The sequence below is a fragment of the Biomphalaria glabrata genome, chromosome 9 (assembly GCF_947242115.1).
Source record: "Biomphalaria glabrata chromosome 9, xgBioGlab47.1, whole genome shotgun sequence".
NCBI classification, from domain to species: domain Eukaryota; kingdom Metazoa; phylum Mollusca; class Gastropoda; family Planorbidae; genus Biomphalaria; species Biomphalaria glabrata.
In genome coordinates this window covers 8,942,573-8,963,834 of record NC_074719.1, presented here as the reverse complement: position 1 = coordinate 8,963,834, position 21,262 = coordinate 8,942,573, and the positions used below count along the sequence as shown (strand labels likewise).

Genomic DNA, 21,262 nt, shown 5'->3' with positions numbered 1-21,262 from the left:
TAGAAAAGTTCAAAGGTTTTTTTGACAGAAAAGCGAAACGAAGGAAGTTATGCTTTAAAATTAATATGGAGAAAAAAAAAACAGGCTTTAGTGAAAAGAATTGTGGACTATAGATAAGCAATAACTTATTTGGAAGTAGGTCATGCGCTAGCGAAGTAGGTCATTGTTTATTAATATCTGATGTTTTGACTAAAATTGACAAGCGTTTTATAAGTATTCTTTATGTTTAAAAAAAAGTGTACGCATGTCTCTGTTTCATGATGATTTCAAAGCATTCGTAAATAAATAAATAAATCTAAGCAAGCAAAGCTTCTTTCTTGTCAAGGCACAGAGTTATAGGCTCAACTGTTTTCTATGTGTTGTAATTGAATCAAGTAGTTAATATATACATAAAACACTGCACCATAATCTTCAAATACCAAAAGAAAATCTAATAAGATGGTTACAAAGACAGTTTATGTGAAAACACAAACTCATAATCGGCCCCCCGAAGTGGTCCACCCAGAGTCTTCACCAGGATTCGAACACGGGACAAGTACTTTACCCCTCAGCCACAGCATCTCCATATATTCAATTAGCGTACATGTTACATGTAATAAAGAGAAACTGAAAAAAGATTTATTTTTTTTAACAAAATTAGATAGATTGGCAACGCGAAAAAAAATATTTCTTGACCTACTTTAACAATTGTGTACAAATGACAACAGGACTTTCCCCTCGCAATTAAATTTGATATACACATTGTCATTTGTTATTTAATCTAGACATAGATCTAGACCTAGTTATAGATCTAAATCTAGATTCAAGATCTAAGTCTAGGTCTAGAACTAGATCTAAGTCTAGATCTAGAAACAGATCTAAGTCTAGATTTTATCTTCTTATCTTATATAATACAGACGTTACTTCAAAAAAGAAGATGATTACGTCCTAAGCGTCATGCATTTAGTGCTATTAAAACATAGAATGGGCTGCCTGAGCCAGCCAGGAAAACCAGTGACTTGGCAGAATTTAAGTCATTGGTTAACAAACATGACTAGATGCATGACTCGTAGGGCGTAATCATCTTCTTTTTTTGTAGTAACGTCTGTATTTTATAAGATAAAAGATAAGACTTATCTAGGTATTATAAGAAATGTATTTGATGACACAACAATACTCAATATCCATTAGTTGATTAGAAGAAATAGCAGAACCCTGTTAATAACGAAATACAATATTTTAATCTTTCAAGTAGAAAGTAAAAAAATGTAAGCACATTATCAAGCAATAATACACATTATCATTGAAAAGTAGACTTTACATGATTGAAACGTTAAAAATAAAAATTAAAATTAAGAAACTAATTCCAAATACATATTAGTTTTTCAAACCCAAAGTTCAAATATACCCCCCCCCTTTTTTTTTTGAAATCAGCATCTCTGTAATTGTGTTACTCTTCTGTGTAGAAATCTACAGAAATATCACATTTCTCTCACATCTTATTCATTAAGCCACATTACAGGAGAATTTTGAATCTTATTTGAACAATGTTGCCGAGGAAGTACAAATAAATCTGTGGGATTACAAATATTTTTACCAAGTGTTTTTTTTTTTTTTTTTAATTCACAATTTCGTTCTTTAAGCTTTCTCACTGTGCTATGATCCTATCACTTGTCTGAACCAGTAGCGAAAAAAATGAGGGTAGGAATGGGAGAAAGAAAGCGTGAATGTTACCGTAATCGCTTTTTAAAAAGAATTTTTTTTAAGTTGTTAGCATTGAACTCGAACTCAATGGGTTCAAGCCTCGTCAAGCCAACACATTAGCCACTGTGCCACCGAAGGGTTTATGAAAATAGAAGATTTTATAGTTATCTATTTTTTAATCTGTCAGTACGATTTCTTTCCCTAGTTCGATGCCAAACAATATAATTAATTACAAATTGGTTAATTTTTTAAATTTTAAAATAATTGTGAAAATTTTCAACTTGATCCGAGATTGGGTGTGAGGAAATGACGTGTACAGACTTTTTACAAGTAAGACAGAGTTGATGTAAGCTTTGTCATGAAAATTGACACTAAATGTAAAGATAAAGTCTAAAACCTTTAACACAGACGTTTATAAATCATATGCTAAGTAACAGGGAGAGTAACCCAATTCCACAATCCCACACACACACACACATGTAGTGTAAGGTTGTGTCCCTTTACTACGCTAGCATATTCAATTAAAAAACAATTAGGTCCTATTCTCTTCGTTTCTAGGAATCTTTATTTAATGACTTTCGCCTTTCACATTCTGTCAGTAGATTTAAAGCTGGCATATCTGTCACTGACAACACAGATGGCATTGAAAAAGTGTTGCCATTTGTGTAATCCTGTTTAAATAGGAAGATCACCCGCTAGACAGTAAGTTATGCATTATGCCGTCATTTTAAGACTACGAACTGGAGCAGTACTGTAGGGAGTCCGTCAGCTTAGTCAATTCTTTGACACTGGTAGACAATGTCAAGGTGAAAGGGTCAGCAGTTTTTGAATTTCAATCAAAGTCTGTTATATATTTTATCATACACATTTTTTAAGGGAGGTAACACCTCAAAGTTGGCGTTTAAGCCATGTAACTTGCTAATGGTGTTGAAATGATACGATACATGCATTTTGCAGAGACTATTTCATTTCATGAAAAACAAGAAATACAATTTGTAATCCAGTCCTAATTTGTTTTAGAATATAGTAAACTTAACATTCATGCTAAAATTGTTATTGAAATTTTAAAAAATTGATGTTTTGAGGATTAATCCCGAGTAATTGGTATTGTTAGAGCGACATTTTGTCGGCTTTGCTACATATCTGTATTTCAGCTACAAATCAATAATTCAATGATTAACTCTTTCTCTCCTAATTGACGATACTATCGTTGATTTGAACACATTAAAAAAAATTTTGATTTAATAAACTTTACTTTGTGTTTTATAAAAAGAGCCTGCATTCCCTTATAATTCTAGACCAAATAAAACATTTTCTGATAACAAACAAAAAAGTTATTGGAGCTAATCATAACAGGGGAGTGAAATAGTAAAGTATGAAGAAATGAAGAATTCCGTTGAAATGTGGAAAATATATACGGAGAGAAAGAGTTAATACTTGTGGTTTGAGTTCTTAACGTAATTTGTGACCATTTTACAAAGCTTATTTCAACTCACTCTGTTAAAAAGTTTGTAGGCCTACACGTTAGTTAAAATTTCTTGCCGTTGTTCTTTTTACCTGACAATAACAAGAATCAATACAAATACAAATCAATACAGTATTTAAGATGTTCTATCCCTTGTAGAAGTTGTTTGATTTTGTAAGTATTTTATTCTATTTTCTTTGTTGTTTACGTAGGACCGATAATAAAAATACAATAGCAACTAACATTGAGGCAAGGCGCTAGGCAGTAGTGAAATGTAGGGGACGTAACTGTTACTTGGAAATATCAGTGAATTTTAAATTGCATTATCTCCCTTGTACCACAGAATCCGAATATTTGATTTTTTAAAATTTTTTTGTTGAGTTCTTTCATTGCCTTTCATTGTGTTCTCAGGTACAAATATGATTTTGTTATATTCGCTTTATTTATTCGTTAACTATTTTTCTTTTAATGGAACTGATTTTTTTTTCAGGCCATCTTTCATTCTTTTATATTTAAAAAAAAACAACTTTTTTTTAGTATCAAATGTTATGTCTGTTTTCTGAAACATTTGCATAACCTCTAGCGCCATAACGGTAGTCGCCAAAGTCGCGTCATCTAAATGGTGTCGCCAAAGTCTCGTCATCTAAATGGTGTCGCCAAAGTCGCGTCATCTAAATGGTGTCGCCAAAGTCTCGTCATCTAAATGGTGTCGCCAAAGTCTCGTCATCTAAATGGTGTCGCCAAAGTCGCGTCATCTAAATGGTGTCACCAAAGTCTCGTCATCAAAATGGTGTCGCCAAAGTCTCGTCATCCAAATGGCGTCACAAAACGTCGTGTACCGTAATCTCCATGGTTTTACAATTCCACGTAAAGAGAATCTGGTATTATAGAATTGCGCCTGATTTTCCAAGACAGACGGAAAGGAAAGAATTAACATTCTAATTGGTGTATGCTGTGTGACTATTTTCCCGTTTATAAAGGCCAGTTTGTGAACTTTTGTTTTTTCGTCTTTATGTCTGTATGTCTGTTCAGTTATTTTGATTACAATTTAACACATTGACGACATCCAGAAGTTAAGAATTAAGGAGACATCTTGCTTTGACCAAGTACCTAAACCAGTAAAAGGACTGGGGTGTGGTACATAAAAAAAGTAAAGTAAATCCCCTTTCAGACCTTGTGGTCTATAGGGCAGATGATGTAAAGGTCATCTGTTTCTGTAGCCTACGGTTAACGAGGGTGTCATGTGGCCAGCATAACGACCAACCGCCTTTACTTTTCCCTAACTTATGTCAGGTACCCATTAGAGCTGGGTGGACTCAGAGGCGCCGAAGATCCCGAAATTAAAAATCCCAGTCTTCACCAGGATTCGAACCCCGGTCCCCGGTTCGGAAGCCAAGCGCTTTCCGCTCCGCCACCGCGCCTCATGGAGTGTGGTACATGCCAGCGATCAGACTCTCAGACACGTCTGAACTACCACCTTAAAGCATTGTCTTTGATTCCCAAGTTAATGGATGAGTGCAGTTTGTTCAGGCGACCGTATAAACCCATTTACGAGCATCAAATTTCGCCACAACTGATGCAGACCTGGGGGGGTCTGTCTAAGTTTCCTTTTAGTCTTGTGCTCCCTTCTTCGGCAAAGGTTTTCCTTTGGTGTTCAGTTGTGTGCCCGAGACTTTCGTGGGGGCTCCCCAGATGTTTCTTTCAGAAACTGATAGCTGCCAGCTGCTTCCCTTTAAATCAGTGAGGGCAAAATGGCGCATGCATTGATTTTTATAGCTCTGTTACGCCGTCCACCTTTCAGATCGCCTAAACGATCGCCTTTGGCAGTCATCCCCCATGCGAGGAAACTGCCCAACCCAGCTGTCGCATTGTAAGTAGTGCTAATATACCCTAGATCAGTGACAGGCGGATAGCGACAACTCGACTACGAGACCCTTCAATTAGCCTTCTTAGAAATACGGTCTTCATAAAACACGGAAGTGCTTGAACAAACAAGTTGGTTGGCTGTTCGTCCATACTGTTATAAGGTCAAGTTCAAGTATTCTAAAAATACTGGTTCACAAATGAACTGAAAACATTTGACTGTAGGACCACTTGTGTAGGACCACTTGAGTAGGACCACTTGAGTAGGACCACTTGTGTAGGGCCACTTATGAGGGAGACATGGCCAAGTGTCGAGTCGATCTTAAGAAGCGTTTTTCTTCCATTTAGCTAGAAAAGCTGCCCTTATGTTTAAAAAATACCCAGCTTTTAGGTTATTCATGGATACGCATTGCACGTAATCAACTTCTCTTTTGAAGTAACGTCTGTTATTTGTAAGATAAGATAATCTAAGATAAGATAAGATAGATATTGACTGATAAGTTTCGGACATACCTTAAGATATAGACATTTTTAGGTCGTATGTCAAATCTTCTGTTGGATAGAATGAGAGAACGACAGGCAGGGTTTTAACTCTGGACCATTGTGTCGACATTCCGAAGCATCGCACACGACTTGTTTTGTTTTTTTTTGTCCAAAATTATTTAGATTAATTAGCTGTAAATGTGTGTTAAAGTGATTTAAAAAAAAAAGCATGTGCTCTCTCACTCTCTCTCTCTCTCTCTCTCTCTCATTCTTATTAAAAGTCGAATACCCAGATCTAGTGTAAAATACCAAGTATTGGAATAACTGAACAAAACTAATGATTGTTTTGGGAAAATCCGTTCTTCTTCCAATAAAGACCTATTTCACACACACTTAATTTTGGGGTATGGTTTTTGTTTAAAATTTGTACATAGATTCCACTGCAACTTGATACACAAGCGTGAAACCTTATCATTAAAAGTCAAGTAGTTTGATTCAACATGGATCCCTACAGGACACATGCATGTGAGTACCTATGCTAATAATAACACTTGTCGTTTAAACGTTTGAACTAAGAATTGCAAGCAGTAGAAATAAACAGATGGAGAATTGATATCAATGTTAGCAAGCAGTAAATCACGGAGCTGGCCTCTTGCTTCGCCCTGAGCCGATAAGACTTGCATGTAAAGGACATTAAGAACGTGGACCGTTCTGTTGTAAGAAAGAAGGATAGAATTGCATTGGCTATTACGTATTGAAATGTCTTTACAAACAACACTTTTTGATTTGTTGCCGACTCGTCACGCAAAAACATTATGACAGTTCCTAAGAAAACAATAAGAATGGTCTTTGGTGGAGAACAGCTTGTACGGTTCTAGATAGAAAACAGTTTGTAATGTTCTAATTAGAGAAAAAAAAAGGTTTGAAAGGTCTTAAATAGTAGACAGTAGAAAAGGTCCTAAACAGAAAACAATATAAATTAAAAGGTTTTGGTATGTCCCTTAATTTAATAATTTAATTTCTTAAACTTTCCTTGAAATTGATTATAATTTAAATATAGATTTGTAACAACACTTAGATAAAAAAGATCAACTTTGGTCACCCTTGTGGGGTTGGAGGCACCCCTTTACTTGCAGATTTAATACATTTAGCTTAGAATAGTATCTAAAAAAATGGAAGACTTGTTATGTAATTATTCACAGACAATGACTACATATGCATATGTTAAAAAATTAAGAGACTAAACTCGATTGTTTTAATTTTGTTAATGTGCATGTTGGTTGAATGATCTCTTTGTAGTAAACCTTTTCTTCGTATCCCTTAGATGCAAGCATATGAGGCAGACACGGACAGACACAGATATTTATTGCAAAGTTTATATTAACTTTGTCTGTCTGTCTGTCTGCCTCGTACTAATTTTATACACGTTATTTCTCCCACTTCCCATTCTTGGATCATGTTGAAACTATTCATGGTAGAAAAAATTACACGAATTAATAAAAAAATAATAACTAATTTGTTAATCAAATAGTTGTAATTCAATATTGTTTCTATAAAAAAGGGAGTTAAACATAGCAGTTTTTATATATATGGTAGTGACTTTTTGCGGTTATTCCCCTTAGATAAGGTTTGTTTTAAGAGTGGTATCTTTAAATTTTGCTTGTTTATAATTATATTCAGAAACGTTGTTACTTGTTTTATACCCCGATGCGGTTAGCTTATCACCAATCAGTACGTCCCAATGTTACATGCACAGGATTCCGAGGGACGTAGTTATTAAACTCGACGAATTTTTTAAATTTTTTTTTGTGGTAAGTAAGCTAATGTCATTTCTTAAACAGAAAATGAGTTGGATTTGGTCGCTTTATCGTACTAAATTATCTATTATTGTCACAAAATTGTGTTGGCATGGTGCTGAGTGGTAAAGCGCTTGGGGGTCCAGGGTTCGAATCCTGGTTTACTTTTGGGATATTTAGGGCGCCAATGGATCCACCCAGATGGGAAAAAGTAAAGATGGTTGGTCGTTGTGCTGGCCACATTACGCCCTCGTTAACAGTGACCCACAAAAACTGTAGTTGTTGTAAAATGCTACGCATTATACCTGAAAGAGGAACTGTTTTTCTCAAATCCCAAATTTATTTCAGGTTAGAGGCAACTTTCATGATATTGTCTTATGAGCTGATAAGAAGGATAGTTGGAAAACGTAATTAAAGAAATGGTCACGTGTCAGTTCGGTCAATGATCAGTGTCTATTTTACACTGACAGTAAATTGTATGTGTTCAAGAGGCTTACGAAGAAAGCGAACCAGCGAAATGCAAGTCTCTGACATGATTATCTTCTCTTTTTACCCAAATCTCCCTTCTAACAGCGCCAGAGAACTGGAAACAGGTTGAACTTGAATAAGAGGACAGAATCGTTATAAATATATTATCCTAGTCCATTTTAAAAATTGAAGATAATTAAGTAGCTAATTAAATATTCATTTGTTTTTAAAGCCAAAAGTGAAAAAAGAGAGAATGAAGCTTCTACCTCTAAGAAAAGACTTGAGCCAGAGTATCGTAAGTACTTTGGTTTTGATTATTTATACATTACGTAGGGTGTAATCATATTCTTATTTTAATATTATATTATATTTTATATCTTGCATTCTTTTGAAGGAATATCTGTATTTATAAGATGTGTTTGGTGGTTTTTACATAAGGGGAAAAAAAGGCTTCTATCAGAATTGGACATTTATATTGGAGAAACGGCGGTGGAGTGGTGAAGTGCTTGGCTTCCGAAGTTATTCCGAACTGAGGAGGTTCCTGGTTTGAATCCTGGTGAAGACTGGTAATTTTTAATTTCGGAATCCTAAGGGCGCTTCTGAGTCCACCCAGGAAGTTAAGGCGGGTGGTCATTGTGCTGGCCACATGACACCCTCGTTAACCGTGGACCACAGAAACAGATAACCTTTACATTATACTTTATATGAGAGAAATAAAGCAAAAGCTACTAGAATTCAACGGTCTGTGGGTAGGGGTGTTTAGGAATTTATAATGCAAACTGTTCTATTCAAGGATGAAAAAAAAAGGGGGATCCGGTGAAAGATTCAATATATACCAACCATTAAATTGTAGCATAGCAGGGGTATTACCTACATGTAGCATAGCAAGGTTATTACCTGCATATAGCATATCAGGGTTATTACCTACATGTAGCATAGCAGGGGTATTACCTACATGTAGCATAGCAAGGTTATTACCTGCATATAGCATATCAGGGTTATTACCTACATGTAGCATAGCAGGGGTATTACCTACATGTAGCATAGCAAGGTTATTACCTGCATATAGCCTAACAGTGGTATTACCTACATGTAGCATAGCAGGGGTATTACCTACATGTAGCATAGCAGGGGTATTACCTACATGTAGCATAGCAAGGTTATTACTTGCATATAGCATATCAGGGTTATTACCTACATGTTGCATAGCAGGGGTATTACCTACATGTAGCATAGCAAGGTTATTACCTGCATATAGCATATCAGGGTTATTACCTACATGTAGCATAGCAGGGGTATTACCTACATGTAGCATAGCAAGGTTATTACCTGCATATAGCATATCAGGGTTATTACCTACATGTAGCATAGCAGGGGTATTACCTACATGTATCATAGCAGGGTTATTACCTGCATATAGCCTAACAGTGGTATTACCCACATGTAGCATAGCAGGGGTATTACCTACATGTAGCATAGCAGGGATATTACCTACATGTAGCATAGCAGGGGTATTACCTACATGTAGCATAGCAGGGGTATTACCTACATGTAGCATTGCAGGGGTATTACCTACATGTAGCATAGCAGGGGTATTACCTACATGTAGCATAGCAGGGGTATTACCTACATGTAGCATTGCAGGGGTATTACCTACATGTAGCATAGCAGGGGTATTACCTACATGTAGCATTGCAGGCGTATTACCTACATGTAGCATAGCAGGGGTATTACCTACATGTATCATAGCAGGGTTATTACCTGCATATAGCCTAACAGTGGTATTACCTACATGTAGCATAGCAGGGGTATTACCTACATGTAGCATAGCAGGGGTATTACCTACATGTAGCATAGCAGGGGTATTACCTACATGTAGCATTGCAGGGGTATTACCTACATGTAGCATAGCAGGGGTATTACCTACATGTAGCATTGCAGGGGTATTACCTACATGTAGCATTGCAGGGGTATTACCTACAACCAAAGGGCCAAACAAAGTGCGAAGTTAAGGAGTAATGAATAGATTGCGGACAGAGTTGTTCCCTGACCACGTTTTATACGGGATAAACAAGAGCTAATGGCCTCTGGAGCTTAATGGTCAAATGTATGTGTGCGTGTGGGCGGCGATTTCTAATGCAGACATGACCATTACAGGATAAAGTCAAAAAGTGCTCTAACAAAAAGATCAACAGATGCCAATCATTTGAACGTAGCGGAGGACGTGTATCTGTCAATTTACCGTGTGTATAAGTATTCGTCACTATTCTATATTACTTCGTAGATAATTCATTATCTCTTTCTAACAGCGGAAAAGAAAAGAAAGGGGAGCCAAGATATATCTGAATACGATATAACCAAAGATAATGGATTTCGTGAGTGAGATGTATTAACTAGATTAATTAGTTTCTAATGATATATTTCTAATAAATCTCATTTGATGTCTATTGTTTTAAACGCTAGATTGTTCCTTGAAACTAAAACATCCCCAATAACAACTTCAAATGTGGTCTATTAGCTAGAAACATTATCTTATAGTGTCTTTATACGAATATCTTTTACTAGAAGTAGTATGTCCGAACTTCACTACACATATATCTCTAATAAACTTTTTTTTTAAATACACAGAATATCAAAAACAAGCGAGAGCTAAAGCCAATCTTTACTTTCGGAGCTCAGGATATTTCGGTAAGTGCTTTATTACAATACCTCTGTTCAAGTCACTCCTTCATGGAGGAAAAACTGGGTGGACAGCTGATTTCAAAAACAGCTCTAACTATTTTTTTTAGGAATTTAACAGTTGGCTCGTTGGCCACACGGGGAAAACTCTAGTTTGATCGTTATAATTTTTCAAAGTTAAAATAAATGAATTTAAATTTGGCTAGAGACTAAGTCTAGGTCTAGATCCTACATCGGTTTTGAAAGGACTATCGCGTTCGAGAATTTAAGAATGTAAGACATTATTGATTCAAGCGTGTAAAAAATTAATGTTCAAGAAAATTGTGCGCATCGTCTTCTAAGTCTAGATCTAAAGGGCTATCTTGAATATTACAAGGTGTACTAGATCTACACATTCGCTTAACCTGGAGTCTTTCTCTGGGAGAAGTGGAAAGGGGTCGAGGGTAAAAAAAATGTTTTCAAATCTGACATTCATCATTAATTTTTAAGAGAAAAACAATCGCTCAATAAGTTAAGGAGGTCTAGTCTTTTTTTTTTTTTCAAAGTACTTTTTAATCTTTTTCTTGTTTTTTATTAAAAACTTCAATTTGTAGATTTGGCCTAAAAAGAAAATCTCGAATACAATTTTTGAATGCAACTTATGAATTGATTTGTAAATAATTTTACATAGAGACAGAAGACCTATAAATGACTCACAGAGAATTATGATTTAATTGTTTTAAATTTGTCTTAAAGATTATTTTCAGAGATTACAATGTCTGGAAGTCAGGGGAGGACTGGTTGCCAAAATCGGCCCAGCCTACAGCCCATAAATTGCATATCAAATGATGGTCCTCCAATTATAGGCCCATCTGTTCTCAAAATCATTATGTTTTTTTATAATGTATCGATAACTGTATGCATAAGAAATATAGGCCTTATGTTGCTTTTTAATCGCTATGTTTGTTGGCCCTAAAATGATGAAGCCTATTTATAGCACTGTCTACGGATGTGGGCTATTATATTATTTTTGAAAATGTGTTAGATTAAATTAGTATTACACTGTAGTCTGTAAAAGATGTTTCAACATGACGCTCATATAGCCCCTTATATATGAGAATATTATAAAACTTTAAACATTTAATGCGTGCCATAGTGGCATTCATGAGACCCTTTAGGCCCATTTGAGTACCGGCCCACGGGGCATTTGCCCAAATGCCCATATGGCCAGTCCGCCCCTGCTGGAAGTAACTGTAGGTCCACTAAATTGATTTTCAGTTGCCAACTGTTGCAGTTTGTATTTATGTGTGTTAGTGATATAGAACAATTAAAGCAAACCTTTTTTTTTTTTTTACAACAGAATGATTTAACCAAGTTTCTCTTTACTTTTTAAAGATGCCAATGAAAAACGCATTGAATCTGCAACAATAGAAGTGAATACAAAACACAGTGATCTCTCAGAAAAGGAAATGTTTCCACTCAAGCTAATAGCGTACACCAAACCATTTTATTTGACTCAATTGGATGGTACATTTTCAGCTAAAGTTCAGCTTAAAAATGACTACCTTCGACAAATAGACCAAAAACAAAAAATTCGTGATGAAGACGAAACTCGCCCCATCTTTGTAGTAAATTTAAACATAGATCCAATCCCAGACAATGCAATTACTGACACTATAGAAAGCTTCTACAAACACATTACAAAAAGAAAGAAAATAAAGTTGGCAGATCAGGAATTTTCCTCAATGTACAGTGAATATATAGTAGCGATGTTTTTTGAACTGTTCATCAACAGTGTCGTTGAAAAGGTATGGAATCTGGGTATAAAATATGATTGCATGGTGTTGACAATTATGCAAACTTTAAAAATATTTACAATTATTAAATAAGAACGAGGATAGCCTAAAAATAGTAACCACCAAAGGGGAGTGAACACTAGTAGGTTTTTACGTGTTAGAATAGAAAAAGAATCCATATTTCCGATGGTCGTACGCACTAGCTTGTAAATCGTCATGGGAGGTTGTGACCCTCAGGCACCAAACTAGGGTACTAAATAAGGCAATTAACTAAGGTACTTGGCAAGTAACTAGGGCACAGGGCACTTAATTGCACTAGGCACTTAACTAGGGCACTAGGCATTTAAGTAGGACACTAAACACTTAACTAGGGCACTGGGAAAGTAAATATGGCATAGGCACTTAACTACGGCACGAGGCACTTAATTAGGGCACTAGATACTTAAATAGGGCACGGAATCTTAACTAGGACACAAGGCACTTAATTGGGGCACAAGGCACCTAACTGGGGCACAAGGCACTTAAATAGGGCACTAGGCACTTAGCTGAGGCACTAGGCAATTAACTAACCTCAGGATCGAAACGCAATCAATTGTACAGCTTATATATAAACATATAGTACAAACTCTGTCTCTCTGGTAAAAAGATTGTATACGTTATTTCTCCCACACTCAATCTCGTATCAAGCTGAAATTTCGCACAATTATTTCTTCTATATGACAAAACGTGAATCAATGTAAAAATAATTAACCAATTAGCTAATTAACTATTGGTAATTAATTATTTTGTTTGGTATTGAACAAGGAAAAGAAGTTGTACTTCACCGATGTGGTAGTATAAGTTGGATTAGTCCCCTTTATACTGTGTGTAGAGAATTATCGTCATTAAAAGTATGAAACCAACAATCGAAAGCTACGAAACCTATTTTAATAAGCACGTAGGCTATTGGCCCGGGAATTCCGGCATTTCGTGAAGTGGCAGGCCAAAGTTGAATAAACATTTTTAATTTTAAGTACATTGTGTGTTATAATATAATAGAATAGAATATATTAAAATAAAATATAATATAATAAAATATAATGTTACGATCTTCTCTGTCAGGCCTTCTGTAAACACTGCTAAACAACATAAAACATCTAATACAAAAACTTGGCAACAAGAGCTTCAATAAACAATGTGGCGGTTTATTTACAAATACATCAACAACAGCCAATAAACACAATTGGCTACACTAAAAACAAATGCTTTGCTACACTACAGAACTGCCTAACTTAACACTACAAGTCTCTCTAGCTCGTACAGCTACATTTTCTAGAACTCCCAAGGTACAACAGTCCTTATGCCTTGCGTTTCTGCACTCAACTGTTCTTTCTTTACTCATTGTCTCTCGGCCGTGAAGGCTCTTGATCACATGAACGCAACACTGGTCATACTTGCGGTTATTAGCAGTACTGTCCCCTGTCTATCGACAGCCGTTGACCCGTGTGATTGGCCGGAGTGGTGTGTATTAGTAGGCCTCACACATTAACCCTTTCAGTCCTCCACTGGAGTGACTACAATAATATAATATAATATAATATAATATAATATAATATAATATAATATAATATAATATAATATAATATAATATAATATAATATAATATAATATAATATAATATAATATAATATAATATAATATAATATAATATAATATAATATAATATAATATAATATAATATAATATAATATAATATAATATATATAGAGAGAATAAGATAAAGATTTATGTGGAAAAAAATATACGTATACATAATAATAATAATAATAATAACCATAAGGCTTGTCTTTGAGTCCGAAGATTAACGAAGAATGCAGTATTAAAGCATGTTTCCAATTTTGTTTTAACTTCTTTGATAATTGTAACTTTTTTTTTCCTTCCCATGAGACTGAGATAAAATTTGGCAAGGAAGGAGGCAAGAAGCCAGATTTTATTTTAAACATATTTGGACGCTCCTGCCATACAGAGATTACACGCATCTCCTATATGAGTGGTGACTTATCACGCTTGTTGGATAAAAAACTAAACAGTAAATAGTTTTTGATTGTCTATATAGAGTAGAGAGAATAGTTTGTTTCTTTTTACTGGAAAGGTTTTTTATATTAAACAGAACTAACTTTTAAGAGACGAGACTCTTGTTGTGAAGTAAACACACAACTGTGGGACTGTATTTTTATAAGAACTTTAATCTTGTTATAAAGAGTGTTACTACAATGTTAATAATAGTTGTTCAAGTCAATACATTTAATGGATTCGTTCTTTTTGAGGTCACCTCCGTTTAATACATGCATTCGCACCATGGCAATGGGTGGGTACAATGGGTGTTCATGCATTCCCCTGGATTCGGAGTCGCCAAATTCTTGTTAATTATTCTTAGCACCAACAAACTAATTAAATTCTAAGTATCAACTTGACAAGTAGCATGGGGCGCCCTCAGGCAGGTGCAAGGTGGTGAACGTGCACCCCATGGAGTCTGAGTAGTTTAGTTGTATCCGAGAGTACCATCAAATCGATTATTTTCTTCTAAGCAGCAACTTAACTCTTTCTCTCCGTAATTATTTACCACATTCTGGTGGAATCAACGCTGGTATCGTCAGTTAGGAGAGAACGAGTTAACAAGTAGTGCTTCCACTGAAGTACAGTTGTATGGATACGTTATTAGTGTAAAAAGCTCATGGCACTAGAGGATATAAGAAAGTTCTTCACATGCTACATTTCGACTCAAATTTGGATCAACGGAGCACTGGCAGCAGCAAGAGACCAAAATACGAGCACCATCACTATGAATTATCTGCACTTACTGGGTATGTTGACTTTGTTGGTACCACAGCACTGCTGCAACTTCACAAACTGCCTAACAAGAAGCAGATATAGGCCTTTACATTAAAACAAACAGAACTGACGATTCTATGAAGTTCTTTGCGAGTCTCATAGATTAAAACCTTATTGTCAATTACCTGAGTTGTGTTTTGGATATAGGCCTACGTAGTGCTGTTAGAGCCATCAAAAAGACTTATCAATTCTTTCCGAAAGTCCCAAGCGACGAGCGTTGGTACCTAATTGATCTCTTTTGTATGAGACACGATGAACTGAGAAATACACCATTATCGATTTCATGACAAAATTGAGATGATCTTTGATTGTTTGGCATATCTTGAATGCCAATGTTTTACTTTATGACTGCTCCTTATCGAGGTTTCTGATGTCTTTTCATTGTTGCCAATTAGTCAGCCGTTCTTGAGCTCGAACGTTGCAGTCTTTCCAACTTAACATTGTGGCTGCTCAACAGAAGTTTTATTGACATAATTAAAAACCACCGTTACCATGTCGAGGTACACTTCAGGGATGACATCCTGAGAAAGGTGAAACGGCTGGCAGACAAACTTGGTATTGAGTTGGTGCTAACGACAATTTGCAGTCGACAAACACATTGAGCACCACAGGTTTGGATTTTAAGAGTTATTACAGAACACGGCTTTACATTCCGTATGTTGATTGGTTAGTTTCTTCAATAACGTCTCTCTTTTCAAGCAATAATAATGTTTAGTTCACTATATTTTGTCTGCATCCTAAAACGATGCAAGAGCTGGAACGTATACTTGTTGACTGCAACGCCCTGTATCGTATCGACAATTTTAAATACGAGACAATGAACTGGTTCGAACACTCCGGAGGATTTCCAGCTACCCGTCGCCTCAGCGTGGCCCTCCGGTGGAAACATCCAGAGGTGGATCTGGACAGGCTAAGAACGAGTAGCGAACCAGGCCTTCTAGCAGGTTTCCCTGGGTGAGCTTTTGTTTTTTTTTTTATCTCACTCGGGGTGGGGATGGAACAAGTAACCTGCAACCCAGTCCAAAAAGTCTGCCACGCCGTTCCACAAAGGGGGTCGTCATCAGTTCCGGATTGCTGGATTGGCGGCCCTTGCACGGAATAGTGGCGGTTACAGTATAGGAATATGAGACAAGCTCCCCGCAGTTAGCACTGTCCCTGACACTTATAGCGGGTGACTTAAGACTCGGGGACGGTGCGCTGTGTACACGGCACGGCCCGGTTTTACCAGTCAGTCAACCAATATGGCCGCCTACCGTTGGGTGCCCTCAGACAGGACAGGGGTGAAGAGCCCCATGTCCAGGCCTGGTGGTTGGATAAAAGCCTTTCTAACCATCAACGGGATAATGGCGCCTCCGGCGCCGATTCCCTACTGGACTTCATCGAAGGTTCGAACACTGGAATTTACAAGCACAGGTTGCGGACGTTGCTATGTTTTACACTATTGAATTGTTGATTTATTTCCAGCTGTTAAAGAAGCAATTATAATCGCGGCCAATAATGACAGATAAGGGACTCTCAGCACTGTACACGAAAGCGTTCATCGCCAGTCTGTCCAATACATCAGTAAAGTTATACATGATCATTTACAGTTACTATAATAATGACAATCTTATAAAACATTAGACCCCTACTATTGTATTTATGAGAGATTTTGTCATTGAGTATCCCTGCTAGTGTAGCATTGCATTATTCAAGGCTGGAGAGTGTGAATGTCACAGCTACCTATTTTATGTTGTTTTTGTTCTGTTTGCAAATATGGTAGGATCGGGCCAAATGTGCGCAGCTGCAGATAGAGCCCTTGCAGAACTGAATTATATGTCGGTTAAAAGACACAGCTGAGCGAGATTGGACAAACGTAACCTGGCAATTCGTGATGAATAATGAATCAACTCTCTGTTTTTACAAATAGTTTTGAGTATTTTACTATATCTCTATTCAAGTTCCACTTTCGGATGGAAGATATTACATTGTCATTCGAATTTTTTTAAATACTGGTAATTACAGCCTCCTCTTAAAGGAGCATAAAAAATAAAATGAAATCAAAATTATTTAAGAAATACAGCCAAAATGACCATCGCGACAATGCGGCTGTGCCAAAATGACCATCGCGACAAAGCGGCTGCGCCAAAATGACCATCGCGACAAATCGGCTGCTCCAAACGTCCTGCTTTGGGATTAACATAAAGAAAGGATCAGCCTCTCTCTTGATCTTCTGCAAGAACAGCTGCTGGCATGAATGATTAGAGGGATTGGAGTACGCGAACTCTCAAAGCAGCACCCCAACGTAACGAGTCAAGGGACAGATGATGTTGAATAGGTTAATACTTTTACGACTAAGTAATTCATTTATTTAAACAGCCTGAAGTTAAACTAAAAATAAGTTTAATATGAAACCTAATATTGTCACCAACAAGCTAAATTGATTTGTTTTAGAATCTCAATGTTCTTTCACTTGATGACACTAATGTAAACACTTCTTTATATATGTTGTTTTTTTCTTTTCAATTCAGAGTTTGATCATGAAAGAGCCCTCATTGTGCTGTGTGTCCTTTGTTCCTCTGAGGCGTACACCATCGAAGCATTAGACGCCTATGAGAAGGTTGTTGAGTCTTACAGAGGTACAGAGAAACTCTGTCACATCGTCACGTTTTTCTTTGACATACGGAATGGCAGCTTCTTGTTTTAATGGAAAGAAAACAAAGAGATTAAATATTGGCTAGAAGCATATGGCTGGCACGGAACAATGCTAAGAAAGAGTTAAGCTAAGCCATCTTATTGTTACCTCTTTTACATTATTCGAAATTTTTCTCTGTGATGTGAAATACACAGAGATACAATTTTGTTGTATCCGGTGTAAAGAATATAGAAAGTGTTAATAACTTATGCATTTTGAAAGGTTTATGATAATTTTGGCGACCTTTTTAGAAGCACAGAATCACATTTCTATACTCTTATTGTTGCGAAAAATTATATTGAAAGTAAACTGTATGACAATTTCTTTTTCGAGAAGAAACAGTGAAATCTGTGCCCAATGTTATTGTTGGAGTGCACTAGGTTTTAAAAAATTTACATAATTTTATTTTTTCGTTGTTTATTTTTTTTTATTTTTTTTTTCATTAGAAGCCACCAAATTAACTTCGCCTACTAGGGCCTCCAGTTATCTAAAGCCGGCCGTGACAGTGATCTTTCAATTTAGATTTTTTTAAAACTCTTTTTTATTTATTTATTCCAAAATTTCCTCAATTTTCCACTTGTCATTGTATTTTATTTCTTTAGTTTTCTTCAATGGTCTCTCTCCCCCCCCCCCCCCATTTCTTCACATCACTTGCTCTTCTTTTCATATGTCAATGTATTTTGTTTTAACGTAAAATATGGACAAAGAGCAGATTACTGTGTTTGAAATTAATCGGAAAAATTCCCAAGCTTCAAAGGCAGTATATAATAGTATATATGTATATCATAGAACCACTCTTTACTTGTTATTTTATTATTATTACCAAATGAACAGAGTGAGATTGTACATTATTGATTTATTGATTTAGTTTGCTTAATTGATTTGTTATATTTGGATCCAGACATTAAATTAAAAAATAAATAACACCAACCTATGTATACACTATAGATATGTATTCCTTTTACAAAACTTATATCGATAGACCCACTCTATTTAAACATGCTAACCTAGAAACTTTGAACAATTATTCATTGGCGTGAAAAAGACATGAATCTTTTTTTTAATAACCAATTAGTTAATTAATCACTGGTTATTAATTATTTTTGTTTGAGATCAGAAAAAGGAATTATTGTCAACATTTTGAGAGATATAGTCGTAAGTGCGGAGTTCCTCCCCTTTTTTTAAAGTATGGATTATGTTTTAAGTTCAAATATAACTATGGCATTTATCGATTGTAAGGCACTAATAAAATTGTCCTGACACACCTGTATATCTCAAAACATTATATAGAAGTCAGCGGTTGCATAGTTCAGTTTGTTAAGGTGCATGCTGCATTTTGTTGTAATAAATATCTTTTCACGATTGGTATTAATGTTTTTGCATAGGTCATCGTCCATGATCCAATGGTACCCTTAGTGTACTCTATTGTAGTCTGTGTTGTGGACTCTTTCAGGTATTTTGGTATTGGGGATAAGATTAGTCTGTTTCCGTTAGGACATTAGGTGGTCAGCCAGCACTATTCAGCCTCGATATAAATATCACATGTATCATTCGTAGACTACAGGAATGGACGGGCCTGCCATTGAAAGAGAATCTATCCCAGGCAAAAGACAGAGAGGGAGAAAGACGGTCGACAGATCTTGTGTGGTGCCCCAAATGTCCAACAGACAATGGGATATGTAAAGATGACGAGTACAGGTACATTAGGATTTCAGCTCAAAGTTCTCCCAGTCACAAAACTCTAGATACAGAATAGTTTGTACACAATTTAAATGAGTATGATGTTTTGAAGATGTATTTTGATGTTTTTAAGATGTTTTTTTTTAATCTTATTAGAACAACGAATAGAATGTTTAATGTATTTTTAATATAATCTTATTAATATAATGCAACCCATTATCTATTATAATCTCTACGTTGTGTCTAACTATTTCCATATTATTTGCTGTCGAATGTAATATATTTTTAGATTAAAAAGTATTATTGCTAGCTTAATCAAATATTTGCTTCGCTAATTCTTAGTACTTTATATTACTTGTTAACATTCAATGTCCATGTTTTGGGGTCGCATTAAGGAATACACTTGGTACATGCTTTATAGAAAATCATGTAATAAACATTTAGTCCTAAAATATTTAGTTATTTAGTTATATGTGAGCCGTCGTGTTCAGATGGTTTGTTATCAGGGCCGGCCTTAGGCCACTACAATCTATGCGGTCGCAGTCAGCCGCACTTTCATAGGCCCGCGCTAATTCTAGGTGTAAATTATTAAACCATAATAAATTATATCTAATAACAGAGTTTCTGCGGCCTCCTGATTTTTCAGGGCCTCCTGAAAATCTCATCAAATTGCAAAATATAGGGAAAAGTCCTGGAAATCTCCAGAAATTATTTAAAAACTGAAAACTCATTTAAATCTCCTGAAAAATAAACGAAGTTTTCATTTTGGGATGCCAATAAATAAGAACAGCATTGTCAGCTTTCATTTACTAAAAGTTTATTGCAAAGACGAATGTATTTTCTAATACAAATCTTAATTTTGACATCAAGCGTATCCCTACTCAGACTGGGAGCCGCGTAATCCATTTTGCATAGGGCCCCGCAATGGTTATTGCCGGCCCTGTATGTTATCAATTCCAAGTTACTTGCCACCTTAAATTGCTGCCTCTAGTTCTACCTCTAGCATTAGAGAATCGCTAAGGTCTCTGTTGTCCCAAGGTGTTAGCAGATTAGACTGTTAATGGGATCTAACTCGAAGTTGTACAGATATCTTCAGTATTTGGTTCATCTTTTAATCTTCAGTCAAAGAGTTCCATCATAGTTTTTAATCACCGTGTGTTAGTTAAATTTTATAATCTTTCATATGCTTTTTTGTTATGGTCAAGTTTTTTACACTGAACATTGGTAATTAATTATATTGTTTGGTATCGAACAAGGAAAAGAAATCGAACTTAACAGATGTGGTTTTAGTTGAATTAGTCACCTTAAGAAGGCATGAGCCCTGAGTTTTAAATACATTTAAAAGTGACCACAGTAACATCAGGAGGCGCTGTGGCTGAGCAATAAAGTGTTTGGCTTCTGAACCGGGGGTCCCGGGTTCGAATACTGGTGAAGACTGCGATTTTTATTTCGGGATCCTTGGGCGCCTCTGAGCCTACCCAGCTCTAATGGGTACCTGCCATTAGTTGGGGAAAAGTAAAGGTGGTTGGTCGTTGTGCTGGCCACATAACGCCCTCGTTAACCGTAGGACACAGAATCAGATGACCTTTACATCATCTGCTCTATAGACCACAAAGTCTGAAAAGGAAACTTTACTAAACTTTACAGTAACATCCACACAGATATCCCCCCTTCTCCCCCCTCATCTCCCTTGTTTCCAACCATAGCTAAAAGCGTGAAATGGCGCTAAACAAAAACAATTGGTATTTTTAATCGCACATATTTATTATTATTAGCCTCAATAACTGAGCCAAACTAATTTATACCATTATACTTAATATAAGCT

At 36.0% G+C, this 21,262-nt stretch overlaps 1 protein-coding gene across 1 annotated transcript; it reads left to right on the top strand.

Annotated features, from left to right (window-relative positions):
• Positions 1 to 5,860: 5,860 nt before the first annotated feature.
• LOC106063632 (uncharacterized) lies at positions 5,861 to 17,881 on the top strand. The gene is made up of 7 exons (XM_056042313.1): positions 5,861 to 6,019; positions 7,991 to 8,053; positions 10,068 to 10,133; positions 10,387 to 10,446; positions 11,812 to 12,224; positions 14,139 to 14,280; positions 17,594 to 17,881. The coding sequence occupies exons 1-7, from the start codon at positions 5,995 to 5,997 to the stop codon at positions 17,767 to 17,769; spliced, it is 945 nt and encodes a 314-aa protein (XP_055898288.1). The 5' UTR covers positions 5,861 to 5,994; the 3' UTR covers positions 17,770 to 17,881.
• Positions 17,882 to 21,262: the final 3,381 nt, after the last annotated feature.